The 12,643-nt window shown below is 36.8% G+C and overlaps 2 protein-coding genes across 7 annotated transcripts in view; one reads left to right on the top strand and one right to left on the bottom strand.

Annotated features, from left to right (window-relative positions):
- Window positions 1-302: 302 nt before the first annotated feature.
- Window positions 303-3,570, top strand: LOC105325415 (tektin-2). Its single transcript, XM_020066003.3, has 6 exons — window positions 303-436; window positions 915-1,336; window positions 1,449-1,663; window positions 2,133-2,355; window positions 2,443-2,666; window positions 2,840-3,570. Exons 2-6 carry the CDS (start codon window positions 923-925, stop codon window positions 3,030-3,032), a joined length of 1,269 nt encoding a protein of 422 aa, XP_019921562.1. The 5' UTR covers window positions 303-436; window positions 915-922; the 3' UTR covers window positions 3,033-3,570.
- Window positions 3,571-4,070: 500 nt separating this feature from the next.
- LOC105325437 (nucleoprotein TPR) overlaps window positions 4,071-12,643 on the bottom strand; it is a 30,980-nt gene continuing 22,407 nt past the window's right edge. For 2 of the 6 annotated variants that reach the window (XM_020065988.3, XM_066066073.1), the window contains 24 exons: window positions 12,540-12,581; window positions 12,321-12,399; window positions 11,900-12,160; window positions 11,574-11,772; window positions 11,096-11,277; window positions 10,709-10,827; window positions 10,185-10,423; window positions 9,982-10,074; window positions 9,830-9,883; window positions 9,469-9,700; window positions 9,286-9,334; window positions 9,053-9,187; window positions 8,703-8,798; window positions 8,407-8,562; window positions 8,220-8,306; window positions 7,765-7,876; window positions 7,458-7,615; window positions 7,071-7,171; window positions 6,799-6,893; window positions 6,267-6,510; window positions 5,699-5,772; window positions 5,509-5,595; window positions 5,243-5,266; window positions 4,071-4,684 (listed from right to left, as the gene is read on the bottom strand). In XM_020065988.3, coding sequence (XP_019921547.3) covers window positions 4,458-4,684; window positions 5,243-5,266; window positions 5,509-5,595; window positions 5,699-5,772; window positions 6,267-6,510; window positions 6,799-6,893; window positions 7,071-7,171; window positions 7,458-7,615; window positions 7,765-7,876; window positions 8,220-8,306; window positions 8,407-8,562; window positions 8,703-8,798; window positions 9,053-9,187; window positions 9,286-9,334; window positions 9,469-9,700; window positions 9,830-9,883; window positions 9,982-10,074; window positions 10,185-10,423; window positions 10,709-10,827; window positions 11,096-11,277; window positions 11,574-11,772; window positions 11,900-12,160; window positions 12,321-12,399; window positions 12,540-12,581 — 3,145 coding nt within the window. In that variant the 3' untranslated portion in view covers window positions 4,071-4,457. The remainder of the gene's footprint in view (window positions 4,685-5,242; window positions 5,267-5,508; window positions 5,596-5,698; window positions 5,773-6,266; window positions 6,511-6,798; window positions 6,894-7,070; window positions 7,172-7,457; window positions 7,616-7,764; window positions 7,877-8,219; window positions 8,307-8,406; window positions 8,563-8,702; window positions 8,799-9,052; window positions 9,188-9,285; window positions 9,335-9,468; window positions 9,701-9,829; window positions 9,884-9,981; window positions 10,075-10,184; window positions 10,424-10,708; window positions 10,828-11,095; window positions 11,278-11,573; window positions 11,773-11,899; window positions 12,161-12,320; window positions 12,400-12,539; window positions 12,582-12,643) is intronic. The other 4 variants (XM_066066072.1, XM_020065989.3, XR_002199292.3 and 1 more) reach the window with 4 other exon arrangements.

Below are 12,643 nucleotides of genomic sequence, written 5' to 3'. Positions count from 1 at the left end.
CGGGATGTTTTTATCAAAAAGGAAACTATCATCTGTTTTTATATGACAGTATTTTCATGTAATGATAAGTTTGTGATAAATCAGTAAATTGTCGGACTAAGTGTGGGTCGGTTTGTTCAAACAATGGTTCCCATATTGGGGATTCGATGCTTTAATGTAATTTAATTAAAAGTTATGATCCGCCAATATTTTTTAGTTGTCTCCCGTTTTAGGAACAGTGCCCTCTGTCGACCGATATCCATCAACGTTGTTATGACGACATTGTGTTAAACTGTTAAAGATATATCGATTGGTTACTTCAAGTGCAATTCACCAATCGCATTAGGGCTTACGTTTGGTATCGGTCGGTGTTTAGATAGCAACCATCCGAAGGACTAGGGAAATATTTAGTGGCCTAGTCAACATAGGGACATTCTTAACTTAGGCGAGGAAAAAGGTAAATTTAAAACTTTATCATTTAATGATAGTGTTTGTTACGGCGTGGAAGAATGTAAATTGTTGCTCTTTTTATAATTTAGTGCATAATATGTACATTCAAAGTTTTTTGTCATATGTTTTATCAGATGTTTACTTAGCCATTTTTACAAGTAACATAAGCAATAAATTGCATGGAAGTGTATAATAAGATGAACAACACTTCGACATTCGTAGAAACCTATGACATATTTATTACATATATTGTATCGCACTTGTATAATAAAACCTTTAATATTTAAAGCAATATTGGACGATGGACATATCAATACACAACGTGTTGACTATGAATTATTTATGATGAAGATAATCAATTAAAGATATTTCAATATACATTATATTATTGCGATGAAATTATCATTAATTCATATAATTACTTCTCTTTTAGCTTTTCTAAAAACTAATAATAACTTATTATCCCTTTTTTTATTCATCCATAGAAAAAAAAATGGCAACTGCTTTACGTCCAAACACAAGATACCAGCCCCCTGACTGGTTTACCAACAACTACACCATCTCCACAAATGCTGAAAGGCAAAGAGATGCTTCCCATCAAGTCCGTCAGGAAAGTCGGTTTCTCAGAAACGAGACTGACAACCAGACAAAATGGGATCAACACTCTAACAATGTCCGCCTGGCAGACAGAGTAGACAACATCAGGCAATGGAAAGAAATCCTGGAGAAGACCTTGGCTGACATTGACAAGGAGATTGCAGATTTATCTGATGCCAAGGAACTCACAGAACAGGCCCTGGAGGCCAAGAATCTTCCTATGGATGTAGCCATTGAGTGTCTGACTCTGAGAGAGGGACGCCAGGGCATTGATGTGGTGCAGGATGAGGCTGAAAATCAGCTGCACAAGGCAAGCTTAATAAATATTACATTAAAATTCAAGATGCATTGTAAAACATTTCTTCTAAAACTTTTATGTTAAAACCAAAACTGATAAATAATTTAAAACATTTTGTTAACAGGAAGTAGAGGTCATTGAGGGAATCAAAAAAGCTCTTCAGCAGAAAGTTGGAGATTCTTTTGAACAGCTGTGTCTTCTGCAAGAAGCCAGACAGCAACTCCAGGCTGACCTCCAGGACAAGAACATTGCCCTGGGAATAGATGTAGATCAGTACAATCTCTCCGACAGGTCACCCGGCATCAGCTTCAAACCAGACTCCCTGCGGGTACCAAAGGGGTAAGTCTACAGAAACCAAGAAATTCATGGAGGAAATCTCCTAAATTGATGATGTGGTTTCTTTATGGTATCATTTTTTTAGGTATTTAGTAATTATATCATAGTAATTCATCAAGGTTAATGAAAATTTTGGGACAATAGTCCTAGCTACCAATAACATTTCTCTTTAAAATTTATGAACATTTAGAATTGGTAGCTTGTTATAACAATGAAATTTGAAACACTCAATAAGTTATGATGATTTAAACACAGTACAAAGATTAGAAAAGTTAAGTATCAGTTAAGTAAGTTAAGCATCCAGATTATTGGAGACCAGATTAATGTAACAGGGTTCTACTACAGGTATATACAAAGTTCACTTTTTATGAACAGTAGTTTCCTGGTACAGTGTATATTGAATAAATGTTCCAGTTCACTGATGACAACTTTACAGACAAATGTAGACTATGAACATTCATTTTTGTAACAGAAGCACCACCCCTCAACAGTGGGAGGACTTCAGTCGGTACAACAAGGAGAGGGCCGAGGCTGAGATGAAAGCTTCCACCTGTTTGAGGGAGGCCATCCACCACACCCTGCAGCAGTGTGACAACGACCTAGAGGCCCAGAGAATCGCCACCGAGTACGCCTACAGAAAGAGAATCCATGAGTTTGAGAGAGCCAAGGGTGAGCTGGAATGGCAGAAGAAAAACGTAAGTGAAAGCAATCAAGTTCAATACAATCAGTTTCAATGGAGTAAAGAAAATTAGAATGATGAATTTTCAAAAATGCTCTTGCAGACTGAGGAAGAAATTGCCGAGTTAGAAAATGACATCAGAGGTATTGAGGAGAAAATCAGAGCCAAGATTGCACCAATGAAGCTTGCTCAAACCCGCCTGGAGAATCGCACCTACAGGCCAAACGTTGAACTCTGTCGGGATGCTCCTCAGTATGGACTTACAGATGAAGTCAAACAGTTGGAGGCCACAAAGAGAGCTCTGGAGGAGAAACTAAAACAGGCCAAGTATGTCATCTTTGTAATTAAGTAAACAGTCTACGCAAGCTGCTCATTTTCAAACCATTCAGTTCACAGTCTTTTACTAGCATTATAAAATAAAATTCAATTATTTTGTCTTGCTGATAAACATGCACAGGTTATATCTTAAAAATATGTAACCAATTATTTTTTTTCCTTAGGCATGCCCTTGATGGTTTGGAACAGAATCTTCACAGAATAAATGATGATCTTGCTCAGAAAATTAATTCTCTTAATTTGGACAATAAATGTATGGATGTTCGTAAAAAACTTCAGATTCGCCCACAGACTGCACTAGAGAGGAATTTAACCCTTACTGGAATTCAGAGGGAGAGGTCACACATCTTGGCATAATTTTCTCCAAAACCTAGGGAAAAGAGTGCATTTCACTATCAAACTGTGTCAAGCGTTTTACGATATCAGTATTTTGAAAAACAAATGTCATATGTGATCATGGAATAATGGATCAAAGTTTTTATAGTGTTATAATATATTATGTTTTAAACTGATTATGGGATAAAAGAATTGAAGATATAAAGTTGATCGAGTCAATTCCTCTGTGTTTGTCCTGATATTCACTTTCTTCTGGTTGCACTTATTTGTATAATTAATGTGACACGTCTTTCATACTTGTTATACAACTGCATTACCAAGATTTATGCATCATTATAGTTAAGCTCATTCAAATTTGTTGATATCTTCCCAAACTGCTGTGTGCTTTATAGCTTCTCATCCTTGGCAAGGCTGGAAATTAAAGTGTGAATGTGAACTTGTCATGAAATATTTATCAGAAGAGATGATAGAGTCTCGTTTTACAGTGTTGCAATGGGTTAATTTATATTTGGTAGTGCTTCTATAAGTAAATGTTGTACAAATAAAAAATATAAAGCGATTTTCTTTTGCTGTACTTTCTATATAACATGACAAGAAAGAATGAAAGAGAAATCGTTCTACTTGCACTAAAATTTCCAAAAAAGTGTAGCAGCCGCTACAAAATCAGTTTCAAGATAAGTTTGTCAAATATATTGCCCAATCTGACTGATATACAATGTATTACCCTAATATATATATATGTAATACTTTTCTTAATCAGCATTGTAGTTCTTATGAAGATGTTCCCATTTACATTCCTATGTAGGCCTTCATGGTTCATACAAACTTATTATATAATGCCAAGTTTGGTTGAAGTTGGTCAAAAATGACATGTTAAATCTAAAGACAAAAACAAGGGTTTAGATGCTGTTAGCCCCCCTCAAACCTGCTCCTGTGAACTAAAAAATAAATGAAATATGCCCTCAATAATATTCCATGTATAAACTTTACAGCTTAAGGCCTAAATGATATCATACAGAACTAGTCCATGTAATACAATAAAAAAAAATAACTAAAGAATACAGCACTTAAAATTTATTAATAACACCATTCAGTATACATCAAATACGATACAGGCACCAACATTTGCACTGAACACATATATATATTCTAACATTCATGTATGCAGACTTCCAACAATTCTCTACTCGTAAACCGTACACATTTCTTTTCCATAAAAGCTTCCAGTATTCTTCACTGCAGTCATTAACAATGTATGGCATGATTCAATGAATTTGAGTTCCATAACTTTCACTATTTTTAATGTATCCACAAAAACAACAGAGAATTCAGTTTGTGACCTTCCAAATTCTTTAACAATTATATTGTCCAACTAATCAAAGAACATTTATCATAGGAAAATTCTCCTAAGACCAAGAACAAGTCACTTATATGGCCCATTGATCATCAATACATATTTGGGGATCTGTAAGCACCCCCTCTGGCACCCCTACTAGCACCTCTGCCTCTTTGCATTTGACCTCGTGCTCTTTGGAAAGTTCCCCCTCGGGTGCCCCTATTCTGTAGCTGGCCCCTCGGTGCGGTCCCCCTTGTGTTGATGGGGCGTGGCCGTGGCTGTTGGGTGGTAGAGGGAGAGGACCCCTCCCATACAATGGGCTGGATCTTGGGCTTCTCTGCATGCAAAAAAATAAAAGAATAAACAAACATACTAAGATTATGGTAATATACATAAAGGAAAATAAAAGAAACCTGCACTGATTCAAATCTTACATGCAAACTGCATAGCAAAGCTGGTTGCCTTAACATGGTGAGCTTATATCATAAGGGATTTTATATGAATGCTTGAATATAGTGCCTGCAATCATTAAATTTTAAGTACATTTCAAGATATTTTCCTGGAAGAACATGTGCATGCATAAATAATGAATTAGGAATATTCAAATTCATGTCCAAATAACATTTTTCATTTACATGTATTTATTTTAATTTGCATAAATATCTATGTAATGATGTGCAAGAGAAAACCGAAAACCCATCAACAAAAAACACTTAATTCAAACTAGGGTTGGGTAAGCGTAAAAAGGTAAACTTTGGTGAAACAAATTGTTTTCGATTAAGAGGCTTAAATAGAAACTCAATGATTGTGTAAAAACAGAAAGCAAAACGCTTCCACTTAGTGAAGCTTAAATAAAAAAAAAAAAATCAATAGCAAAAAGGAAAGAGAATCTTACGTGCTCTCTTTCTAAATGATTTGACTGAAAAGTGATAGGCAGTGACATCATGGAATCTATTTCATGACCAAAGTTTTACAACAAAATTAATTGCAGGTACAGTGTATAGTTCATGTAAAGAGGAAGAAATGAAAATTGCTTAAAATACACACAGATATTAAAGCAAAGATTCACTGATACAGTATATATTTCACACACAAAAAGGAATTTGATACTAATCAGGTTTATATACTGATACTAATCAGGTTTATATACATGTACTATACCAGTGTTCTCTGTCTTGTCCTGGGAGGTGCTAGCTTCCTCTTCCTTTGGTGCACTTGCATTATCTTTTTCTTGTTCTGTGGTTTCCTCTGATAATTTTTCCAAAAAAAAAAGAAGAAAGCAATAAATCATCAATTGCATCCAGATTTTCATTAGACAAGATTAACAATGTACATGTACCTATAGACTTACCCTGAGAAGACCCTGCCTCAGGCTCTGAGGTCTCAGTTAACTCTGTTAAATCAGCATCTTCTTGCTCCTCACCTCTGAAGGCAGAATTAGTGAACTCATTATTAGAGTTTTCATTTTCACTTGACTGCAAAACTCTGTGATTTTACAACCTTAAAAATAGCTTCTTTCTTGTTGTTTATGTACATCCTTCATTAACAAACCCTTCCTTTATTACCCCCTCCTTCATTAACTAACCAGTATGATCTTTCTCAATAACCCACTCCTTCATTGACTTACCCTTCCTCTAAATTAACCCCCTCTTTCAATGACTTACCTTTCCTCTATAACCCCTCCTTCATTGACTTACCCCTTCCTCCAAACCCCCTTAACTAACTTACCCTTCCTCTATCATCCCTACTTTCATTGACTTACCTTTCTTCTAATATCCTCTCCTTCACTGACTTGCCCTTCCTCCATCACTCCCCTCTTCATTGACGTACCCCTTACTCTATCCTTCACTGGCTTAGCCTTCCTCTAAACTCCCCTTTACTGACTTCATCCTCTATTAACTACTTCTTCATTGACTTACCCTTCCTCTATCACCCCCTCTTCCTGACCCTCCACCCCCTCTGTCTCCGCCTGTGCTGGGGTTAGTTCTATCGGGTCTCCAGCAGAGCTGGCAGTGGTTGTCTGGGGATTGAGGGCCGATGCTATGGCTGCCTCACTGATGGTGACTGGAGCAGTCGTCCTGAGAGGGGTGCTGGGCACACTGCGACCTGTTCCCTCATCTAGCTGGGACAAGTCCATACTGGTACTCTCCATGCCACCCAAGGCTACAAATACACTCAGTTGTAACTTATATGTACAGGCCAGGATGCATGAATGAAGTACCATTTTTTTTCATTGTGATATATTTTTGGTATTTTTGGACCACAAAAATTTAATTCACAGAACTTATGCTACATAGTTATGCCAGAAAACTTTTAAAATTGCAGCAAACTATGAAATTCTGAAAAGTGTCTTTTTTTCGTGTCTTTTTTTCAAAATAAACTAAATGTACAAAAAATGTATATGGATAAATAATGGGTCAACATAACAGCACACTATTTCAGTTCAGTTACCTCCTTGGGAAGCTAGCTCTCCAAGTTCTGGCTGGGCTAATGAGGACTCACTGAGTGCTCCAAATGTAAACCGCTGATTGGAAATTCTTGGTGAGCTGAAACCAATGTATTACATCTATATTTCACTACTAGAGAGTAAAACATCTATACTAGTAAATCATCAATGCATTTCATCAGATTCACTGTACTGACAAAACTATGTAAATTGTAAATAATGACACATGTATAAGGCAGTCTTGAGAATAACTATGGACACTATGTTAGGTCCTTACCTGACCACCTCGGCGTACCCATCTCCTCGGTTAGGGACAAACAGTGTAGGGGTGCTGGGGACAATGCCATCCTCACCCTCCTCAAACGTTCCAGTCTGACCCTGCACAAACAATACATGTCATGATAGCTTGTTCACTGGTTTTATCTGTTCAAGTTTTATATTGTCCTACTATATAATACATGTAATTAATTTACTGTAAGATACAATTTTGTATTTAAAGTTCAATTAAGAGAGCATAAATATGTATGAAAAAAATGGGAATTTCACTTTAACAAAAACAGGAAATACATGCATGAATTATACACTGTAAATTTTTTCATTCTTGCCTGCAAAGATATGTAACAAAATTAATAATAAAGTGTATGCAGTGTGAATAAAAACTTACACCAAGAATAAAAGGTGCCAATTGTCTGTTCAAAGAGGTTTGTCTCTCTACAGAGAATGGGACTCTCTGGCCAAACAGGACTGATGGGGTGGAGGAGGGAGGGGGCTGAGTCGCCGGTACCTCAACTTGCGATTCCATTGGTCGGTCGTTGGAGTCATCTAAAATAACAGAGAGGTAATAATACTTATTAGATAAAGAATATTAGACTGGAGTTTTAAATCACATTGACATATCAATGGTTATTGAGATATCAAATTTCAACATGGATGTAAAAAAATCATATCAGTTTTCACAAACAACAGCTCACCATCCAATTGTATGACATCATCATCATCATCATCATCCTCTGTCTGGGTCTGGGCCTGGATTTCCTCCAGTTGAGATTCTGTGTAGTCTCCCTCCATTTCTTCATCTTCATTCTTTCAAAATTGTAAATTATCAAAAGAAATTACAAATGCTTGATTGCGAAACCTAAATTCACTCTTTTGACTAAAGCTACAAAGTCATAAATTTTCTACTTTTTTTCTAATACACATTTAAATATTGTATACAGAGAAATAATCGCCCCCATTTTATTTTCGCCCATTTTGCCCTCATAGTCGATGGGCGCATTTAATACGGGCAAATTTCAATGTTTAATTGTATTCATCCATAACCACAACTGTGTCTGGGTGAATTCATGATGGGACCAAACTGTTTGCAAGTGTAGAAGGGCGAAAATTAGGGGGAAAAGATTCCTGTAAACAGTATATATGAGCTTACAAAATCTTCCTCTTCTGCCATTTCCTCTTCATCCTCATCCTCCTCTTCTTCATCTACATCATCTTCATCTTCTTCTTCCTCTTCTTTCTGCAATACATAATATGATATGATCCTTTCTTAAAACTAAACTGCATGCACAACTTTCTGCATTCACTGTATATCTACATGTACATGTATGTAATGCTACCTCCTCTTCATCATCACTCTCCAAAATAATGATTGCATCATCTCCATCATCTTCCTCTGCTTGTACTTCCTCTTCCTCCTCCTCCTCTTCTTCCTCCTCCTCCTCTTCTTCTTCCTCTCCCTCCTCCTCTTCTCCTTCTTGTAACTCGTCAACATTCTAAAAATATTAAAAATTCTATGGCTGAATCATTTCAATCACATGAAGATATGTACAACAACTGTCAAATTTTCATGTTAATCTTGTAAAACTTAAGTTTACTCCTATTGAACGTTGTGTGTGCTGCCTGACTGACATACATGTATCTGTACCTGTTGACCCTGAGATTCAGACAGTGCTTGTGATTCCTCTCCCACTTCTACTGAATCAGTGGACTCTGATGGGGCTACTGAGACCTGAAACATTAACAATTAGTTTCTAATTCAATGCAAATAAAAGAATGTGTCATGTGTTTATTTAAAGGTATATATGCTTGTTTCTTTCATTTGAAAAATGAAATCTTTCCCCCCTAATTTCGCCCTGTAATTTGATTGCAATCTGAAATTTTGTTAACTGGGTTAAAGTTCATTTATATGACTCCTACAAACTGGAGTACATGTACTATAGATTATCTCACTCCTGTGATTAAATAAAAAAATTGTTTGACTACCTCTGGCTCCTCTGCTGTGATCTGAGCTTGGTTCTCTGTATTCTCTCTCTCCATCTCCTGGGTTGTTTGTTCCTCTGTGACTGTTAGAGTGTTGGCATGTTCATCTGTTACTGTTATTGCAGGAATAGGTGAACCCTGTAAGAAGAAAGAAATCATGTTTAAAAGAATTCAAGTTAACAATAAGACATTTGAGCATTTAATTAATAGGAATCTGCTTCTTGCTTCAGACAAACCTGGGCTGTGGAAACTTTGCTTCTCTTGGCTTCTACCTCTTCTCCTTGGCTAAAACATAAATAATCTTATTGAATTACACAAATTATCATCTACAACTTTTATTACAAATGTTTTAAAAAATGGATGTAGTCATATAATTTATATCAAAATGTTAATTTAAAATTAAGGTTATATTTTCTTACCCCTCAGCCTCTTCACGAGTTCTCTTCCCAAGTGACTGTCCCTCCCTTACTGAAGATACAGTGGTGCTTTCTCTGGCTCCTGACATGACTGTTGTCACAGGATTTACCTCCCTTGTTACATTGGAAGAGGAAGTAGTCGGAGCTACTGTTGCTAATGTTGATTGGCTGTCAACGTTGTCACTAGCAACAGATGCTGCAGGTGCTTCTACTTCAGACTGTGTCACTGTTTGTTCTAAAATACATTTGTAAATATTTTTTACTAAGAACAGCTTCAAATGATTATGAATAAAGTCAATCTAAAAACTTATCAAGAATCATACTTATTACATCAAAATTAGACTTTTACACATATGTAATGTACCTTGAATACTTGGAACTTCATGGATAATTAATCCACCAGAGGATGTAGAAGAATCTGAAAGAGAAATTCCACTGAAGTCATCACTTCCTATAACTACAATGAGCAGAGTTTGACATCCGAGTACCTGTACCGGTGGTATGTACAATACATACCTGCTGTAGCTTCCACCTGAGGGGTGACTCTCTGTACCTGCTGGGTGGGTCGTGATGTCATCACTGGAGACAACTGGGCTTGAGTGACCTCATCTATAAACAAAACATCAACAGAATATGTAGATATAAACGATCATGTACATTAATGTAATAGGGATAAAACTTTACACTGAATGCTGGTGATGTAGAATGAAAAGTCTTACTGGTGTCAGTGTTCTCATGCTGAGAGACTGTTGTAGGCATGACAGTGGCTGTAGGAGTGGGCACGGTGACAGCCAAGGGAGATATGCTGGTCGGTGCTATGGCCATTGGACGGATGTTGGCGATGACCCTTGACCCTGCCATCTGTGACTGGGAGGGCGGGGCCTGGGGTCTAACAGCCGCTGGAGAGGTTGACATAGGTCTGATGTTGGCAGTTTTAGGCGACTCTGTGACAGGGGCACTAACAGAAAAGAGAAAGTCATAGCATATGACAGAATTTCCAATAAACAGGCCAATATCTTAATCAAAAGTGTAAAAGGCTTAATTTACAATACAACATTTAATGTTTTCAGTAAAATGTGCACATTAACATTTTGTTTTTTATTTCTTTCATATTCTGAAGTTGTTTTTGCATTAACAAAGTTCCTTGATAAATGATTGGATAAATTAAAGTCAATATCTTGTTCAACAGACTGACAAGATGTTAACAGGGATGCATTTATGTTTATGATGATGGTGATCTTACTTTGATCTGTCAACTGGCCGGGCTCTCTCGGCGTTGACATTGGCTGCCTGGCGGGCTGTTTGGGGCTGAGGGGCCACAGGCTTGGGCTGGGCATCTATCTGTTTCTGCATGGTGATAATCTGTGGAGAGTAAATTACAACCTCCATCAAATGAAATCATGAAAATACACTTCATATGAAACATACTTTTCTACTCATGCACTGCTAAGTTAAACTGTATTTACATGTATACTGATTAATTCATCCTATAATTTTTTGTATCATGTTTAAAATACATTCTATATCATATATGGCCCCGCTAAGATACATGTACATGTGATTGAATAAACTGTACATATCCTTGATTATCATGAGTCTAGTAAACAGGGTCTTGTGAGCTATGAGTTACCTTCTCCTGTAACTCTGCCTTCTCTGTTGTCAGTTGCTCCACCAGTTTGGTTTTTTCAGCCACCTCTTCTAATAAATTCTTCACTTGTTGGGCATTATCATTGACCTCCTTTGTCAAGTTACTGATTCTGTTCTCAAACGATGATTCCATGGCTGCCATTCTTGACTCGGCCTCCTCTGAAGCTGTAAGGTATACACTGAATGTTAGTACCCAAGCAGTTCATGAACATTATAAACCATTCAAAAACACAGACATGTAATTCAGTCTGCATCATTTCCATCTTCTACATGTATATTTACATTGAGACAATTAATGATGCACCAAGTTAGCCATTTAGCATTACTCCTTTAAATAATGTTGTGTATAATCTTTATAGACCATTGCCAAAAAATGAAATTGTTTACAAATATTTAAACCTTTGTTTAAGCTAGAATACAGGTTATTTCTTTCAGCCCTTTGCCCTTGACCTTTCACCTACCTCCAGTGGGCTGCTCTGAGGAGCTCAGCTTCTGTTTGAGTTCTGTGTTCTCTGTGTTAAGTTTGTTGATCTCCTCATTCTGAGAGCTCAGTTTTTTCTTCGCAGCTTGCAGAACATTCTTGGACTGAGTCTGTTTCTGTTCATGCTCGATATTCTTATTTTTCAGCTGGTCCACCTCCGATTTTAATTGGGTATTTTCCTTTGGGAAAAAAAAGCAACTTTATGTGAAAAGACACCAATATGTTTATGATCAACACCCATACTACAAAATCTAAATAATGGCATTCTTTGTTGCCTACAATGTCAACAGAAGATATGACCCTGACCTGTTGTATCTGGATGAGCTGGGTCTTGGTCCCACCAAACTCCCCACTCTGAGCATCCAACTTTTGTTTGAGGTTGTCCCTCTCCTGCTCTATCTGGATCATCTGCTCTTTGATGGTCGCCACTTGCTGCTCCACCTCCACTTGAGCAGGTGTGGCTCCTTCTTGAGGGGCCACCTCTGTCTCACTTTTAGCCTTGAGCTCCTCTAACTGCTTGTTAAAGCCTTCTGCTTGTTCTTTGTATTTTCGTCCAATCTTTTTTAACTATACAAGAGTACAAATATACAAGTACATTGTAGGTCTCAGAAGGTCTTTAAACTCTTTGAGAAGATACATGTTCTTGTGTAATTGCATTTATACATACAGGTACATTATATCATAAAATCTGGACTCTTTTCATATGAACATTGGGAAAAAAATAAACCTGGTTAATTGTCTTAATTTTCTCCTCGCTTCCTTTGGTTAATTCATCCACCTCTTCCTTCAACTTCTGAGTCACAGATCTAAAAACAATATAGGTATATTTGTAAAAACAACAATTCAAAGAAATTACATTTCTAGCATTTTTTATATTTTTCCCATATTAATGCCCAGCTGCACTCATGTCAGCATGCAGTTCAGATGCTCCTTCAGTAATACTTACTCGAGTTCAGACACTCTAGTTTTGACTTGAGTCAATTCATTTCTGAAAGTAAGAAACAAAATATATGCATTTAACAATAAAGTCAAAACATAATGTCAAACAAA

Source organism: Magallana gigas, chromosome 7, assembly GCF_963853765.1.
Source record: "Magallana gigas chromosome 7, xbMagGiga1.1, whole genome shotgun sequence".
In the NCBI taxonomy this organism is placed as follows: Eukaryota; Metazoa; Mollusca; class Bivalvia; order Ostreida; family Ostreidae; genus Magallana; species Magallana gigas.
This window is presented reverse-complemented; position numbering and strand designations above follow the sequence as displayed.